This window comes from Alosa sapidissima, chromosome 13 (assembly GCF_018492685.1).
Source record: "Alosa sapidissima isolate fAloSap1 chromosome 13, fAloSap1.pri, whole genome shotgun sequence".
NCBI lineage: Eukaryota > Metazoa > Chordata > Actinopteri > Clupeiformes > Clupeidae > Alosa > Alosa sapidissima.
The window spans coordinates 19,106,957-19,126,049 of NC_055969.1; the positions used below are offsets into that span (position 1 = coordinate 19,106,957).

The 19,093-nt window shown below is 38.9% G+C and overlaps 1 protein-coding gene across 2 annotated transcripts in view; it reads right to left on the reverse strand.

The window, feature by feature from the left end:
• slc5a1 (solute carrier family 5 member 1) overlaps window positions 1-18,372 on the reverse strand; it is a 29,556-nt gene extending 11,184 nt beyond the window's left edge. For both annotated transcript variants that reach the window (XR_006021850.1, XM_042060458.1), the window contains exons 1-6: window positions 18,154-18,372; window positions 10,074-10,145; window positions 3,040-3,144; window positions 2,781-2,840; window positions 2,287-2,391; window positions 761-866 (exon numbers count right to left, since the gene is read on the reverse strand). Coding sequence is in view for 1 of the 2 variants with exons in the window: in XM_042060458.1 (XP_041916392.1) it covers window positions 761-866; window positions 2,287-2,391; window positions 2,781-2,840; window positions 3,040-3,144; window positions 10,074-10,145; window positions 18,154-18,288 (583 nt within the window). In the remaining variant the exon portion in view is untranslated. The remainder of the gene's footprint in view (window positions 1-760; window positions 867-2,286; window positions 2,392-2,780; window positions 2,841-3,039; window positions 3,145-10,073; window positions 10,146-18,153) is intronic.
• Window positions 18,373-19,093: the final 721 nt, after the last annotated feature.

Here is a 19,093-nt window from a genome sequence, read left to right on the forward strand (position 1 = left end):
AAGTAAAGTAAAATGCTTCCTTTGTGAACTTTTAACCTTGCCACTGCTACACTCTATCAGTAGTATTAGGCAATTTAGTAAGTCTTTCAACACTCTAAGAAACAGCACAAGTCTGTCCATTGACCCTGAGGCGATTGCCTATTACACAAAGTTCTGTCCATTCTGAATGAGACAACATCAGGAATGAGGTTTCAGGTATCACGCCATCATCTCGTGTACCTCCCAAGAGTTTGCGTGGCCTTATCAAAGCTTACGGGCAATTACTCCCACATCAAACCCCAGGCAACAACAACAGTGCCCACCCATTCATTCACATCCAATAATAAAGGGTGGACTTTCCCCCCTGGCTTGGTGCTATGCATGAGAAGGCAGTCATGTACAGATAAGAAACGAAGGTCTGCCTTCTGGAAAACCTTGAGCCGCATAAATTACTCCTTTATGTCACACAACATGACACACCATATTAGGGTTGCCACATTTGATTTGTGAAAACATTCATTTTGTGTCCAAAATATTGCATTTCCAGCATATGAACTGCAAAGAATTCCTCCAAAACTGCAGTTTTGATACTCAGAAAACTGCCATTTTTGAAGTAGTGCAGCTTTGTTTTGTAAGGGTGTAGTGCTGTGCTGTGGGAGACTAACACTCCTGTGGTAGTTTAAAGAGAGTCTCTCTCTCTCTCTCTCTCTCTGTATGTGTGTGTGTGTGTGTGTGTGTAGTTTGCAGTGCTGTGCTGTGCTATGGGGGATTGGACGCTCACCTGTGACTGTGTAGAGAGCAGTGATCAGAAGCAGCAGGACCACAGCCAGGTAAATGTTCAGACCCAGAGCCTGGTTGATGAAAATGGCCCCAGCAAACATGTCTGCCTGAAGAGTGAAGTATCACTGGTTGACAATAATGAATACCAGGATAGAACTGCAACACAACTTTACTTCATGTTCTGCTCAAGGCTACATGCACAGCACATCACTTCTGTGTATTACTCCGCCTAATGTACTAATCTAGTTCTGTTCAACATATCGCAACAGAGAGGAGATAGAGAGATAGATAGAGAGGTGGTAAGGACAGGAGTTTGAGTTTGAGTTGCGTTGCACCATATGTAGGCTACAGTGTTTATCTTTAATACAATCTGCAAATTGCTAGTTTATTGTGTCTTGTCTGTATATAATATTGTCATGCATTTACATGTATTTATTTAACAGATGCTTTTAATCAAAAGCAACTTACATTATGTCAATTATATTACAAGGGCCATTGTAGCAACTCAGGGTGTGCCTTGCACAAGGGCACAACAGTGGAGGCTGGGAGTTTAACCCAGGGTGGATGCCCTGCTCACGCTGTCTCACTGCATGCTTTGCTCTGACTACCACTAAAGACAGCGACGATGGCGTCGAGACAGGGAAAAGGTAGCGTTCTACTGGAAGTACGGCATTAGGCTACTTCTCGCTCATTGAAATTAATGCAAGAATGTTTATGTAACATGCACGCTATCCCCAGGACCCACATGCTGACACTTGTTGCTGCTGCTAACCCAATGCTGCCCTTGTCCACTGTGGAGTCTGAGTCATTCAAATACTGCAGTGTTTCTATTCTTCAATCAATAAATATAAAAATCTTTGACGTTAAAGATGTTATAGAACGTAGGCTAATAGCGTTATAGCACATAAAAAGTAACTTTACAGTTACTTTGCTGAGTAACTAATTAATTTTAAAATGTGGTAACTGAGTTACTAACTCAATAACTTTTTGGGAGAGGTAATTTGCAACTGTAACTAATTACTTTTTTGAAGTAAGATGACCAACACTGTACATACATACATACATACATACATACATACATACATACATACATACAAACGCATACATACATAGCCTACATACATACATACAAACGTTCATACATACATACACAGCTTCTTCTGATTCTGATTCGGAATACTATAACAGTGGGTAGAACAGAATGACTACAGCTCAGCATGTTAGTCTGTGATGGGAGGTGGAGACAAAGGTGTCTGGTGGAGATAAAAGTAGACTGGTGTTGCCCAAAAGTCACCCTGGTGGTGATGGGGAGGGAACTATGGAAGTCGCCATTTCTGTAACCCATAAAATCGTCTTCACTGCAGATAAAATACTGTAGACCCTCCCTGTTTTGCGGAATGCATGCATTTTTACAAGCATGCGTTTTTGCGTTCAGTAGCCTCCGATAAGACCCTGCTCCCGAGTTTTACCTTTGAGTCGTCACAGAGCAAGGTCAAGGTGCGAGCGACTGATGTTGGCCAGACTTACTGAGATCTTAGTGAAGACGTAGAGCACCAGGGACAGCACAGAGAGGTAGATACGGATCCGTTGGCCCCCAAATCGCTTCCTCAGATACTCTGGCATGGTCACCACCTAGAAATATGAACATACACAGGACATCTCAGAGCTCTGGTCTGTGAGGAAACCTTGTGCACAGGATTTTTACTTGTACCTTGTGCATGTACTTATATAACAACGTAGGATAGTGATGCAGTTGTTTAATATCACCTCAGATAGACCTCTTAGAGTGAGTGAAATTCTCATTTCTGATACACAGAGAAGATACACAGATAATTCCTCCATGAAGGGATGGAAGACGATGCAGAGCAGTACTTTATGGCTTTAGTTTCATTGGCACACACACACACACACTCTCTCTCTCTCTCTCTCTCTCTCTCTCTCTCTCTCTCTCTCTCTCTCTCTCTCACACACACACAAAAAGATCACACACACAAAAGCCATATATTTTATGGGTCCCTCACCCCAGCCTTGATGTAAATAGGAACAAAGATCCATCCGAGAACGATGACCAGCACCAGGGCCTGTGAACATATTCACACACACACACACACACACACACACACACACACACACACACACACACACACACACACACACACACACACACACACACACACAATGTGCAGGTTAATCACAAATATGGTATATACAATATATATAATTCCTGAATGTAAAAACATAATGGCCTGTATACACATAAATAATGTCATAAAGACTTACATTCCATTCAAATCCTCCGATAGCAATTCCAGTAGCAGCACCTGTGCCCGCAATCCCTACAAAGTGTCCGCTGCCAATGTTGCTAGCAAACAAAGATGCTCCAATCTGTAAAAGAGAAATGAATGCATTGAATGCAGTGTAGTGAATAAGGAGCTGGGCTAGCATGCAGTGGCCTGAAAAGTTGAGGGTTCTATTCCCAGCCTCCACTGTTGTGCCCTTGACCTTTAATCTAATTGACATGTGAAAGACGCTGTGGATAAAAGTGTCTGCAAAATGGATAAATGTAAATGTAACCTTTACAACACATTTGTAAATGCACTTTCACTCACTTTAGATGAGCTCACAAAATATCCTTAACTAACCATTTGTAACTCCTGAAATAATCATAAATTAAATTATTAGGAAGTGGTTTATAAAATACTGTATAAAATACTGTATCCACACCCTAAATAATCATTGGATGTGTTTAATCATTATGTTTTATAAATGCATGCACACATGTAAGTATAAATAGTTTCTTAATCATTAACACACCCATTCTAATTGATCAAACCATAGACAATTCCTTAACAACTGTTAAATAATGGATATATTACTCCATTAATAAATTATTATTGCATAATGTATTAAGTATTAAAAACTATTTATAAACATATTTTAGATATAGGCTTATTTACTATGAACAACCCATTTATAACTGTGTGTACAAATGCTTTATTGATAAGAATTAAGGTAAGAACAATGTTTTACAATTGAGGAACAAAGCATTTAGTAATAGTTTACAAATATTTAATAAATGCTCAATAGTGTGTAGTAGTTATTATTATAAATTGTCATCCAATAGTCTTATTTCTTTTTATTTAAAAAATATTGTAAACAAATATCAGTGGGCACCATGAAAACGACCACTGTGTCAGGCAGCCCTTAATTTTATAGCTCAATAAAACCCTTCTATGCACATGGACGGATAAAAACCCCTCTATTTTCCTTTCCAATGAATTCTGAATCATATTTGCCAGTCAACATTATACCACCAATAAAACTTCTCTATCTTTCTTATCATTCCACCCAGCTGGTGATGTCAAACAGGAAGGATTGGAGAAAAAGTCACCGTCCAATCCCAGCCAAACTCTGGAGCTCAGTCAAAAGGAATTTTTATATCTTGGCCTAGATATTTGTGTGCTTTCGATATGATGTGGTGTGTTTTATCACCTCCGCATCTCATTCTCCTCAATCTCAGACTATTTGAAATGGTTGATACACACAGTATTTTGTTACTTTCTCTGTCACAGGAGTCCAGGTTCGGTTTGTCATTTAGTCCGTTATTACCTACTCTAAACATAATACACCCACAACACACACATGCAGCCACACACATCAACATATGTGCACCTGTGCATGCCTTCTCTCTCTTTACCCTTACAGAAATTTCAGGTTTCTGGTGAACAGGCATGGCGCCAGGATTCCAGTTTTGGATGGGCCAGACCAATTGTGGGTGTGCCTTAAAAAAAACTTTATCAAATCACTGTTTAACCTAATAAAAATGACTGACTAATATACTGTTATATTATTTGTGCTTATAGAGATTTGAATAGCTTGATGCTCTTTAAATAGTTTGTTGCATTGTAAAAAGGACGGACGCACCTATCCTCGATCACTGTCCTTGGTTCTGACCAAATAAGACCGCTTTGGAATCTCCATTACGCACCATACCTGCTGGCTGTGCTTTAGCGCATCTCTCGAATAGACCTAAGGCCTATAGGCTGTAAAAGTGGGAATCTAATATTTCCCCCAAACATAGTTTAGTTCTGCTTGTATAACATGAGGTCGAATATTTCATTTGTTTTAGGTTTTCAACAATACAGATCAATCACACTGCCCGACAGTTTCAATCAATATGCAGGGCAGTTGAAAACATTCGGGGCTTAGCCCATAGAGTCTAAACGGTTTTCATAATTCCCATTTTGCCTGACTTGCTGCTCACAAATTAATCCACTGACTCAAGCCTCATTTGCACCACATTTATTGAATATTATGGACAATAATTTGACAATTAGAGGATGTAATGACATTTAGCTATCTTGACATTTTCTGTTTGCTATTAGAAACGAACTATATAGCCACCTAGCAGAGTGGCTTTTAAATAGCAATATGCATTATATGGTTTGTTATGCTTAGCTTAGGGAGAAGGGAACATTGAGGACTCACTAATTCGATTTTACAACTAGGCAAAGTAGGCCACCACTGTTTGGCCAGCTCCAGACTGTAGGCTAGAGGCTGATAACAAACCTGAACTTGTAGGCTAGTCTAAATGACGAGAACAGGATAACTCCACCACCACCTTGTTATTGAGGACTTCATGATTTCCTTGTAACGTAGGCCTATTAGTAGGGGGGCCTATGTGTCTAATTTGGGGGCTTGTGTGATTCGCATGTTAATTTTTGGAGAGTAGTATATCTTTGTTCTAGGGGTTCTTAAGAGTAAAAAAAACATGTCTCCATTTTTTTTAAGGTTTTGAAGGACCCAAATCAAAGGTCAAATTCAGAAAAGGTCAGATTTGGTGTTTTATCCATAAACCTCACATTGCTGGTATTATAGCATAGGGTTTGGTGCCAAAAAGCAAAGATATTCTACAAGGTGTGTGCAAAAGTGGGCCACATAAACAATATAACATTATAAAACATTTTTAGGCTGATGATTGATCTCTTTAACAAGAAATTGTGCCTAAAATTCTCAAAATTGTCCGCTTAAAAAAATAATACTTCAATATCAATACTATCAATTCATGCCTATTAATGTGCTTGAGTGTAGGCCTAGCCTGCTCTGTCAGTTCTTGTCTACACCCATTCAGAGCACAAAGTGCAGAGATCTCTGTTAAATCAAGTTTAACAGACTTTTACATAATACCAGCTGAAGTCTGAAAGGCCTTCCGTAGCCTATGTAAGTGTGTAGAAAAGAAAGGATCAGATAGACAAACAGACAGGTGTGTGTGTGTGTGTGTGTGTGTGTGTGTGTGTGTGTAAGAGAGAGAAAGAGAGACGCTACCAGCCTGGAAGGATTATGAACTTTCAGGCCCCTGGGCCCAGATGTATTAAGGGCCCCCCACTAATTGTTGCGGGGGACATTTTTTTAAATTTATTTGATGTGATTTCCTATATTCTGGTGCATTTTGGGGATGGCCAATACTTTAATTCAATCAGATTCATAGCCTATGTGTTGATATGATGTGTTGATATTGAGGAAATGATTCCATGCAATGGCTTGGGCCCCCTGACTCCTTGGGCCCCTGGGCTTAGGCCCGGTAGGCCCGTGCAGTAATCCATCCCTGACAACCAGTGACAGTTGGCTGATGATAGGCAGTGATAGAATTTAGAATATCGAATAACCTGAAGCACATAGTGCTCTGTTCTTCATGGTTGGTGATATTAGTGACCTTCTAGCCTTCTACATTTGAGCAAGCACATTTTCATAGTTCATGGTGGCACAGTCTAGTTACTGTAGGTTATATTCTGAGGTGTGTCTTTCTGTTAGTCAGGTGATGGCACACATATTCTAAAAGAAACAGATTTTGGGCTATGTATCCAGTGGCAGATATGTGGACTGGTGAATGACCCATCACTAGAGACATATGCCCAATTTCTTGTTTTTGTCCATGAGAGAGTATGGAGATGGGGATCACGGATCAGTCAACGATTACATTGTTACAGTGCAGTTATTTTACAACAGAACAAAGCAGTTTGGCACAGGAACTGCTACAAATCCACCTGTAACAGTGAGCATCTGCAGCATGCAAGATTCCCTACTAGAAATCATGTGAAGCAGGCAGGACTCAGTGTCTTCAGAAAAGACGTGGTAGACCATCTTCTGAACCTGCAGCAACACCTGCAACTGCATCAAGTCCATCTAGAGGGACTTTGCACTTGTTCAGCAGCAGCTGCTGGCAGCATAGAAGTGCTTTTTCTGTCAGAAGCAGACAAAAGAGCGTCTTCATGAGGTGTCCTCTTTCAATGCAGGCAACCAACCAAGAACTATAAGTAATATAATATAAAGTAATATTTTGAAGTCAACGACTTTTAACAGGTAGCCAGTGTAAAGATGCTAGGATGCTAGGATGGGGGAAGGGCTTAATAATAGATGTCTTAAATGACTGCGGTACATGCCCTGATAGCATTATTTATAATCTAGAGCAAAACATTATCCAGGAAGGGGAGACCAGTCTTAAGAAGGTGAGTACAAATAGGGTTTAGTAGACTAGTTGTAGATTAGGATGAGGAAATTGTGGAGGTGAGATCTAATATGTTGTGTATATGTAAATGAATTAAATGTTGTTTGAGGTCTCATCTGTGATTCTGTGATTTTGCTATCTTTCAGCAATGGAGTATGTGTATTGGGTGAAACTGATTGGTTATTGATCTTAACTCTAATTGTTTGACATACAATCATAATACTCACATACAATCATACTGTTGAAAATAAGAAAATAACTGTTTTGTGAACTTTATTCAACATAGCCAGTGATTTAGGCGAAATGTATTGTGTTAAAGGAGAATTCCGGTGTGATATTGACCTAAAGTGTATTGAAACATGATACCGAGTGTGAACGTATGTCTCATAGCCCATCTCGACTTGTCCCCTGCACTCCAAAATCTGGCGCTAGTTAGCCGATGCTACCAACAACTTTTTCAGTAGTGGTGCTTCGGCATCGGGCTAGCCATGCAAATAAATCACTGTTTTACACCCATTTACGAGGCTCAATGTATCTCCACACTTCATTGGTAGACTTCCTAGGGCCCTGACATTTAAAACGAGACATTGAGAACTTTGAAAAAGCACTGGTAGTTTACTTACAAGACGATTTATACAGACAGTATCTTCACGAAGTTTAACGTTTGCAGCCATCTTGAATTTAGTCACGATAAGTCGAGCAACGAGTAAGAATGAACAGGTATGATAAGGGATCAGATTCCAAAAATAATTCAGTGGAAATGCATGGATTCCAGTTTCTTCCAGTAGCAGCAACTGGAATCCATGCATTTCCACTGAATTATTTTTGGAATCTGATCCCTTATCATAGCTGTTCATTCTTACTCGTTGCTCGACTTATCGTGACTAAATTCAAGATGGCTGCAAACGCTAAACTTCGTGAAGATACTGTCTGTATAAATCGTCTTGTAAGTAAACTACCAGTGCTTTTTCAAAGTTCTCAATGTCTCGTTTTAAATGTCAGGGCCCTCGGAAGTCTACCAATGAAGTGTGGAGATACATTGAGCCTCGTAAATGGGTGTAAAACAGTGATTTATTTGCATGGCTAGCCCGATGCCGAAGCACCACTATTGAAAAAGATGTTGGTAGCATCGGCTAACTAGCGCCAGATTTTGGAGTGCAGGGGACAAGCCGAGATGGGCTATGAGACATACGTTCACACTCAGTATCATGTTTCGATACACTTTAGGTCAATATCACACCGGAATTCTCCTTTAAGTATAGTGAAATATACAATTTCACCAAAATAGGGTTAAAACAGGTAAAAAAAAATGGAGACATCATTTTTCTCCATGTTCAATGACCTCTAAAGACAGTCCAACCACTCTCCAAAAATTAACATTTCAATCCCACAGAAACCACATAGGCCCCCTGACTACCAAATATCAAATGCAAACAATGACATGCCCAACCTCGCGCGCGCACGTAGCCTACGTTCCAAATTATGTGTTATGGAAGGTAACGTTCATGTTAAATCTGCTGGATGAAGAAGAGTGAGTTCACCCGTGTCCGCTTGTATGTTAAATACGTCCATCTCATCTCAAAGTTTTAATGCGCGATCGGAATAATGGTTTCATATTTGTTAGCTGTACAAAATACATTCGGGGCTGAAGCCCTGGCAAAATCAGCTGGCGACTACCCCTCGGGCACAGAACTTGTTCATTGACAACGTCATCCGTCATGTAAAACATGCTCCAAGAGAGCTCATAAAGATCAATCACACCCATTAGGCCCTTTAATGCAAATCGGATCAACGATCACAATATCAACAACGTTTGCTGCATTGCAAAAAAAAGCATTTCAGAAGCCATTATTAAGCCATAGAGATGTGCTAGGTGTTAGGATCTCAGCTCTCCTTCATCTCCTGGTTGCAGCGATACAACAAGACCGTTTGTGCACGTTTAAGGTACCTAAACAACGACTGTTGCAGCACTGTCCTTTACTGGAAATTATTTTCACACTTTCAGATCACTTGGAGCTAGCCTAGCATACCGACAAGCTAGATCCGACCCAGAACCTCACGTATCTGTCACTGCTGAACTTGCACAGAAACATCACCAGCTTTTTAAAATAGTTTTGAAAACTAAACATTTAGACTATTTTAGCACAGATTATGAGATTATTTGCCGCTTTTTAATAATTCTTGACAAAATTAAAATATATTAAAAGTTTTTTTTTTTTTTATAAGAAAAGTTTTGGGTGGGCCTGTTGAAAAGTGGGTGGCCTAGGCCTGTCCAGGCCCACCCGTAGCGCCATGCATGCTGGTGAAGTTGCCTCAAATTTGCCATATTTTCACATGCAAATTAGGTTTCTGGCAAACAGTTGCGGTTAACTTTTGGTAATGTTGCAGCAAATTTGCAGCAAGGTCATTATGCAAATTAGGTTTGTCACCAGAAGTTCTTCGGAAGTTTGCCATTATTGGCTAAGTGTGATGGCAAATCACTGGCCAACACATTTGTCATGAGTGGCAAACTTCTCATTGTTGCCAGAACTTTGCTGGAAGTTTGTCTCTAGCAGCCAACACTAGCAAACCTCTGGCGATATTTTCTAGTGAACTCATTTGTTTCCCACAAATCACCCACAAGTGATTTCATTTTTAATTTTTGCCAGGTATTGGCAACATTTAATTTTTGTAAGAGTACATCTTCTCTGTCTGTCTGTATGTCTGTTTGTCTGTATGTCTGTCTGCCTGCTTGTCTGCTTTACTGTCTGTCTGTCTGTCTGTCTCTGTGTGTCTGTCTGTCTCTGTGTGTGTATATCTCTGCTCTTACCGGCCACCACACCATACTTCTCCCAGCCAGAAAGAAGCCTCCTACAGTCCCTCGACTGGTGCTCAGCATAGCCTGTCAGAAAGGACAAAGAGGCAAAGGGAGCAACAGGGCAGGTTAACAGTACAACAAAGACTATAGACGGCATTTTCACACACTAAACCCTCACACGTATGCACATTAGAGTGTCAACAATTCAAATATGAATCCAAGGACTGAATACTTTCTGAAAGAGTACTTTCTGTACATTGTTGATGATATTTCATAGTTTTAGCAAACCTCTCATGGAAAATGGTTGCATAACAAATAATAACTCTTACTGACAATGTAAAAGTAAGGGTTGGGTTATACCTCATTTTACCGTGAGATTGGACATCATGTAGGAATATATATTTTAAAAATACAGAAGGTAAAGGTGATTTGTAAACCCTTTTACATTTTCCACCTTCACAGCAATACATACAGTATAACACCAGATGCATTCAAATTCGCAAACACAGGCGAACGTTTGCAAAAAGGTTTCTGTTCGCCTTGAGTTTTTGGTGAACGTTTGCAAACACTCGCAAACAGTCTGAGGAGGTACAGTAGTTCTCCGCGAACATACAGTGGAGCGGGACGTGAACTGGACGATGTGTTACCATCAGGGGCGTCGGACTGGGGGTAAAACCAGTACGTATTTCAAGGGCCCCATGGGGAGGGAGGGCTCTGAAATATATGCATGGGGGATCTGAATGGTCCACAGAGAAGCTCCAGAATGTTATGTATACTGTTTACACACTTTTAAAGAGCAAGCCAAAATAAAACTGACTTTATGTCAGGACATTTTTCTTTTATTACCCTTTGATGAGCATTTGATGTATATCATCTAATCTTTAGAATGGAGTGACATTGTTATGGCTTGATAAAGTTTGAGAGAATCTTTTAACTGTGTGTCTGTTAAACGTTTATCTGTAGTTAGCCTTTTGACCTTTGATATTTGGTGTTATACAAAATGTTTTTTGGCTTGTTTCCCAATATGAAACACCTGTTTTGTAATGAGCAAGATTGTCTTTACCAAGGTCATTCTTTTTCTTTATCATATCATGTCATTATTCAGATATATAGCACCATCCACATTTACAGGTGTATCTCAAAAAACTAGAATATCGTGGAAAAGTTTATTTCAAAAAGTGAAACTTTCTTATAATCTAGATTCACTACACATAAAGTAAAATATTTATATTTAAATATAAAAATATATTTTGGTAACACTAATAACTACACACAATTCATCATTTATTAAAGCCTTTGTTACTTATTAGTTAATGGTTTGTTCATCATTAGTAATTTATTGTTCATACATAATTTATCATCAGTAAAGCATTTGTTCACACAGTTATAAATGGTTTGTTCATAGTAAATAAGCCTATATCTAAAATATGTTTATACATTATTGTTGATACTTAATAAATGATGCAATAATATGTTTTGATGAAGTCATATTTCCATTATTTAACAGTTCACTGTAAAATCTAACACTTGTGTAAACTTGCATTAACCTTGTTTACTTTACTTTCAGCAACAAATGTGTGCATCTTAATGATTAGAGTAAAGTAACAGTTACTTCCATGTTGAAAAAAGCATGTTACTTCATAATAAGACTGAGGTCAACTTGTCTGAGACAAGTAACCTCAACAGTGACAAATTTCTACCATTAGGAGGCGCCCTTGCGCGTATTTCTGCAGGGAAGAAGAAGAAGAAGAAGAAGAAGTGGGAGCATGCAAGGAAGACGTTAACGTTACTGTCTATGTGCTGGAGTGATTTGAATTTTCGCCCTCTCAGTTTGCTCTTCCGAAGAATCGTTGTTGAAAGCATTCAGAAGATAAAAAATAAACATCAGACCTTTCGGAAGACTTTGTGGTAAGCTGTAAGGATATACATGTTGGTGAACTGTTTTTATTTTGCCCAGGCATGTTTTTGGTTCGAAGGAGCTAATGTTAGATCGATGGCCCCCCTTCCCCCCACCACACCACAGATGTTTTGCATTAACAGTTGGATAAATTAATGTGTAACTTTAACTACTAGTAAATTACTGTCCAATTCAAAGTTGGCAGCTAATTTAGAATTTTAAAGCAGGAGGTAGTGAATACAGAATCAAAGTTAAGGTTAGCTGCGAATTTAGAAGATGGTAGTGTAGGCATGCAGTGGAAATGTACGCATTGCATTTTTTCGGCAGACAAAAGAGGTCAGTTATTTAAGCATTATCGTCTAAGACATGGCGGGTTTATTCGGCAACAACCAATACCTTGTCTTCATATGGATTGTTTATGCACTTTTTAGTCATATGGGGAGCCCTGCACTGAAGCAGATTTTTTCACACATGTGCGTAGTCATTTGAAATTAACATTCCATGCCCATATGAAGGCTGTGATTTTCAAGTGTGTATTCAACATTTAAAGGAGAAGTTCTGTATGATATTGACCTAAAGTGTGTTGAAACATGATACCTTGAACTTTTGTCTCATAGCTCATCTCGGCTTGTCCCCTGCACTCCGAAATCTGGCGCTATTAGCCGATGCTACCAACAGGTTTCCGATGGGGGTGCCTCAGGCATCGGCCTAGCCATGCAAATAAATCACTGGTTTACACCATTTACGGTAAGTGGTAAGTTTCCATGGATGTAATACAATGCTGAAAATTGCTTGTATGTTTCTAAATCTTTTGTATCATTTCATGCTGATGACATCCTCAAGAGATCAACACAAAGCTTGGATTACTTGCAGCAGCATTACCTTTAATTCATTTGATATTTCAGCAAGGTACAGTTTGGACGCTAATAACTAATCAGTCATATATTTAACTGTTGTCTTTGTGTTTCTATTTGTTTTACAGGTTACTGATGGTGAGGACGTGTGGGCACAAGTCTCCTTTGGGCTGCTGACGGTCATTGATGATGACACACCGGTTGATCCAACTCTTATCCACCTGGAGCCAGTGTCTACAGCCATCATCATTGAGGGGAGGCTGGTAATGGATGGTCTCAAAAGTTTGCCTGAGGCACTCTGCATCTTGTTTGGGTTAGAACAAGCTACCACCAAAATGGCAAAGTCTTAAAAATCTTCTGCTGAGATGTTTTCTATTTTTTGAGCTTATATGGTTCTAAACTAAAAGGAGAATTCTGGTGTGATATTGACTTAAAGTGTGTTGAAACATGATGCCGAGTGTGAACGTATGTCTCATAGCTCATTTCGGCTTGTCCCCTGCACTCCGAAATCTGGCGCTAGCTAGCCGATGCTACCAACAGCTTTTTCAATGGGGGTGCCTCGGCATCGGTCTAGCCATGCAAATAAATCACAGTTTTACACCATTTACGAGGCTCAAAATATCACAACACTTCATTGGTAAACTCAATTCTGTGGAAATGCATGGATTCCAGTTGCTGCTACTGGAAGCAACGGGAATACATGCATTTCCACGGAATTATTTTTGGAATCTGATCCCTTATCATACCTGTTCTTTCGTACTCGTCGCTCGACTTATCGTGACTAAATTCAAGATGGCTGCGAATGGTAAACTTTCTTAAGGTACTGTCTGTTTAAATCGTCTTGTAAATAAACTACCAGTGCTTTTTCCAAGTTCTCAATGTCTCGTTTTAAATGTCAGGGCCCTCGGAAGTCTACCAATGAAGTGTGGAGATATTTTGAGCCTCGTAAATGCTGTGAAACAGTGATTTATTTGCATGGCTAGGCCGATGCCGAGGCAACCCCATTGAAAAAGCTGTTGGTAGCATCGGCTAACTAGTGCCAGATTTCTGTAGGCTAACTTCCAGCAACAAAGTTGAGCTGCAGCAGACGAATCGGTTAGTGACTGGATTATTACGCCTGAATGAGAGTATAGTTCCATGTCAAATCAGCCTAGAAATTGGTCTTCCATTGGTCTTATTACACTTTCTTACTTGAAAGGAGACAAGTTTTAAATAGGAAAATTACCGGGAATCTTAGTCACTTTTAAACGTGATGCTAGCAGCCAAGATGCTAATGGACTAATTCGATTCAATGATCTATGCTAGGCTGGAGCTAAAAGTGGTATCGCCAGTCTCAGAGAACGGCTGGATGAACTGGAGAAAGGTAAAAATCAATTGTTTAACTCAAGGAGCGGTGGAAAATGAGTAATTCTCCAAATGGTGGGATATCCCTTTAAGAAGACAGTATTTTTCATGTATTGTGTTAATTTACGTTAGACTACTGTGTTGATTTTTATTTGGTACAGGCTACTGAGATACTTAAAGTGTGTATATTTTAGTTTCAGGCCTTTTAAAAAAGATTTTTATAAAATGTTCAAGGAGAAAAAAGGAAGATGTAGGTTGTTGCTACAGCTAAATTGTGCCATTTAAGACATTTTAAGATGTTTTTTTTTTTATTATTAAAACACAATTTTGTTGTTTTTACAAGAATAATAAATAATTCAAAGCCGTATTTGTACCTGATGCAGTTGTAAATGTCATTATTTTAGAATAGAGCCTATTTTTATTCAAACTTGTGTATATGAGTAATATTTACTTGCTAAATTGAAGGCAATCGGTTTCCATGGTTTCACCAAGTAAGATTAACTTGCTGTTCAAGTAACTGTTACTACATATTCCAGATATGAGGAATTGGTTGATTAGTTACCTCAACTTCAGAACATGAGTTTTATGAATGAAAACTAAAGTACATTTCACTTGCAATACCTAGGTAGGTTAAAGAGGAATTTGCTGTAGTGTTAATACACTACACTAAGGAATTGCTTGTAAGCTCAGTTTTAGAATCCTAGTCCACTTTAGTCTGATTTTTCAAGGCAATCGGTTTCCATGTTTTTTTTTTAAGTAAGGTTTACTTATTGGATTTTACAGTGTTGTTACATACACATGCACTAATGATTAGTTAGGGTGAGGATACATATTTTATAAACCACTTCCTAATACTATAATTCATGATTAACTCAGGAGTTACAAGTGGTTAGTTAATGATATTTTGTGAGCTCATCTAAAGTGAGGACGTTTTATGCCTTGCAACACATTTACAAATGAGTTATAAAGTTTTTTTTGCATTTATTCATTTAGCAGACACTTTCACCCAAAGCGACTTACACATGTCAATGAAATTAAAGGGCAAGGCCACATTGGTGGACGTAGGGGCTTGAACCTGCAACTTTATGGGTTACTGCATGCTAACCCTGCTCCATATCCACTACACTACCTCTGTCCAGTGGTATTACAACAGTCAATTCAAAAATATAGTATAGATATGCGTGTTTACTATGGGCAAACCATTTTTAACTGTGTGTAAACATGATTTACAGATGAGAATTAATGTAGGAATAATGCTTTACAAACAAAGAATACAGGATTTAATAATAGTTTACAGATGTTTAATAATACATGCTTAACAGTGTGTAGTAGAAGAAAACAGAAACTCTTGCATAGCTGTAGGTGTTTCTATCTGGGCCAAGGTAATGTAGTGGATAAGGTGCTCGACTAGCATGCAGTAGCCTGAGAAGTTGGGGGTTCAATTCCTGGCTTTCACTGTTGTGTCTATGGCCTTCAATTTAATTGACATTTGTAGGTTGCTTGTCTGCTAAATGAATGAGTGTGAATGTAATCTTTACAACTCATTTGAAAATGTGTTGCAAGGCATATAAAGTCCTCACTTTAGATAAGCTCACAAAATATCATTAACTAACCACTTGTAACTCCAGAGTTAATCATGAATTGTAGTATTAGGAAGTGGATTCTAAAATATGTATCCTCACCCTAACTAATCATTAGTGCATGTGTATTAAAATAAATATTATTTCATCAACAAAATATTGTTGCGTACTTTATTAATATTGTTGCGTACTTTATTAAGTATTAACAATAATTTATAAATATATTTTAGATATAGGCTTATTTACTATGAACAAACCATTTATAACCGTGTGTACAAATACTTTATTTATGAGAATTAACATACAGTAGGAGCAATGCTTTACAAATGATGAACAAAGCATTTTGTAATAGTTTGCAACTGGTTTATAATGGGAAAATGATTTCATTTATAAGCGATTGTTTCATTATTTATTAAAGGAGAATTCCGGTGTGATATTGACCTAAAGTGTATTGAAACATGATACCGAGTGTGAACCTCGGAAGTCTAGCCCATCTCGGCTTGTCCCCTGCACTCCAAAATCTGGTGCTAGTTAGTCGATGCTACCAACAGCTTTTTCAATAGTGGTGCTTCGGCATCGGGCTAGCCATGCAAATAAATCACTGTTTTACACCCATTTACGAGGCTCAATGTATCTCCACACTTCATTGGTAGACTTCCGAGGGCCCTGACATTTAAAACGAGACATTGAGAACTTTGAAAAAGCACTGGTAGTTTACTTACAAGACGATTTATACAGACAGTATCTTCACGAAGTTTAGCGTTTGCAGCCATCTTGAATTTAGTCACGATTTCTTCCAGTAGCAGCAACTGGAATCCATGCATTTCCACTGAATTATTTTTGGAATCTGATCCCTTATCATACCTGTTCATTATTACTCGTTGCTCGACTTATCGTGACTAAATTCAAGATGGCTAAACTTCGTGAAGATACTGTCTGTATAAATCGTCTTGTAAGTAAACTACCAGTGCTTTTTCAAAGTTCTCAATGTCTCATTTTAAATGTCAGGGCCCTCGGAAGTCTACCAATGAAGTGTGGAGATACATTGAGCCTCGTAAATGGGTGTAAAACAGTGATTTATTTGCCTGGCTAGCCCGATGCCGAAGCACCACTATTGAAAAAGCTGTTGGTAGCATCGGCTAAATAGCGCCAGATTTTGGAGTGCAGGGGACAAGCCGAGATGGGCAATGAGACATACGTTCACACTCGGTATCATGTTTCAATACACTTTAGGTCAATATCACACCGGAATTCTCCTTTAAGTATAAATCATGTACTTACAAACATATTTTTTGAATAGGCTTATTTACTATGAACAAAACATTTATAACTGTGTGAACAAATGCTTTACTGATGATAAATTATGTATGAATAAGAAATTACAAATGATAAACAAACCATTAACTAATAAGTAACAAAGGCTTAACAAATTATGAATTGTGTGTAGTTATTAAAAAGTGTTACCATTTACCTTTTCGAAATGTATCTAGTCTCACAATGAAAACAATAAGGTAAAACCCAACCTTGCAGGTAAGTAATTTACTCTGAGCAATACAGTATATTTTTAACAGACAATACTGCTCCATAAGTAATGCCATTTTTTCCCAAGGCTTTCCTCACTCTCACTCTCAAATGTGTAAAATACAATGCCATCGTGCATTCCATCTCCTCTAATGTGTCACTATTCACTTCAACAGTGGTGAATGAGCTCAGACTAGCAGATGAGCTCACTTCTGTAATGAGTTACTGTCCACATCAGCTACTGAAGATTCTGAGGAATTTGTGGGTAAAGTTTAAATGATTAACAATACAGTGGTTAAACCTCAGAGACAGAGACTCAATTATGCTTGAGATGGAAAACTGTCATCTAATATAAACATACTCTCAAACAAAAGCAAGCTTTTACAATTTTACAAGCTTTTACAATTTTGGACACTTTAAAGCAACACCAAAGAGTTTTTTGTACCTTAAAATAATGTTTCCAAAATTGTTTCCGTGGTTCATCAACTCGTAACAGGGTGAACGGCACTTCTGCATTCGCTTCACGGCCCTCTATCGGCTATAACCGCACTATGTAAGTTTGCCAGATCGGGTAGCGGGTTTGTAGTTCGATGTAATGAGATGAAATTTGACTTGAATGATGTTGCAATACATCGTACTTTCATAAAATCATGCAACATATTCTACCTTGTCTATGGACATCGTTATTTGCAAAGCCGTTGTTGGATAAACAAATAGCATGCGTGCGACAGAGGAAAAGTTATTTGGTGTTGCTTTAAGATCCCGTTTACAACACCTGCAATGTGCACTAAACTATGCAATTGGTTAGTGGTTAACAATTCACAGGCAGGATTGTTGGGTCGACATTGTCTTTAATTGTGCACTTTATAGATGGAAAGGACAGTGATATCACTCACCCATATTCCCACTGCTAAGACCACCAAAAAGTAAATCACTATGACTGAAATGTCCGCTGGATTGTTGATGGCCAGTGGCTCAGATGCATTGCGCGTATTGCGCAGAAAAGAGAATCCGTAGTAGTCATAGGTCATCTTGATGGCACACTGTGGACATGAAAAGACCAGTACTGTTGCCGCTGTCGCTGCTGTGTGCGTGTGTGCGTGAGTGGAAGTGTGTGAGGGGTATGTCTTCTCCTGCAGGTTTATCACTTGAGATTACCTGTGCATATGCCCTGCCTCTTCAGGTGAGTAAGTGTGTGAGTGTGTGTGTGTGTGTGCGTGTGTGTTGGCGTGGGTTTGTGCTTACACATGTCTGTGTGTGTGTGTGTGTGTGTGTGTGTGTGTGTGTGTGTACATAGTTGCATATGGATCAAGGCTGTAGGTGTGGCCTTGTGAGTTGGTGTCAGGATTAAACCTTGTGCGCTTAACAGAGGTGTCATAGGTCTGTGATTGTGTCTGAGTGCTGGGAACCAAATGGCATTAATGATCAACCATGACGGAAGCCCTTGAAGTAAATGCACGCAGATTCCCAGAAATGACACAGACCCTAAACATGGCCTCACACAAGCACGTTCCACTTAAAGATTCTGTATTTTGCCTTTCAAGTTCCTGTGGTTTAAAAAACTATGTATTTTTAAGCTATGCTGATATTATAATCACTCAGTCAAAAGTGCTTCCACCTTGATAGGTGGTGGTGTAATGAGAAACAGGGACCTTCGAGGACCCCTGGTGGTGAAAAGAAGACGTGCCATTTGGTGCCATTCAAATAGTGACCCATAGAGGAAACACTAGAAAGACCCTTTCTACAATCCCACACTACACAGCCTTTAGGTTTCTCCCGAGCGTGTTAATGTGTATGTTACAGTAACTCAGTGATCCAGTTGGTCTAAACAGAGCT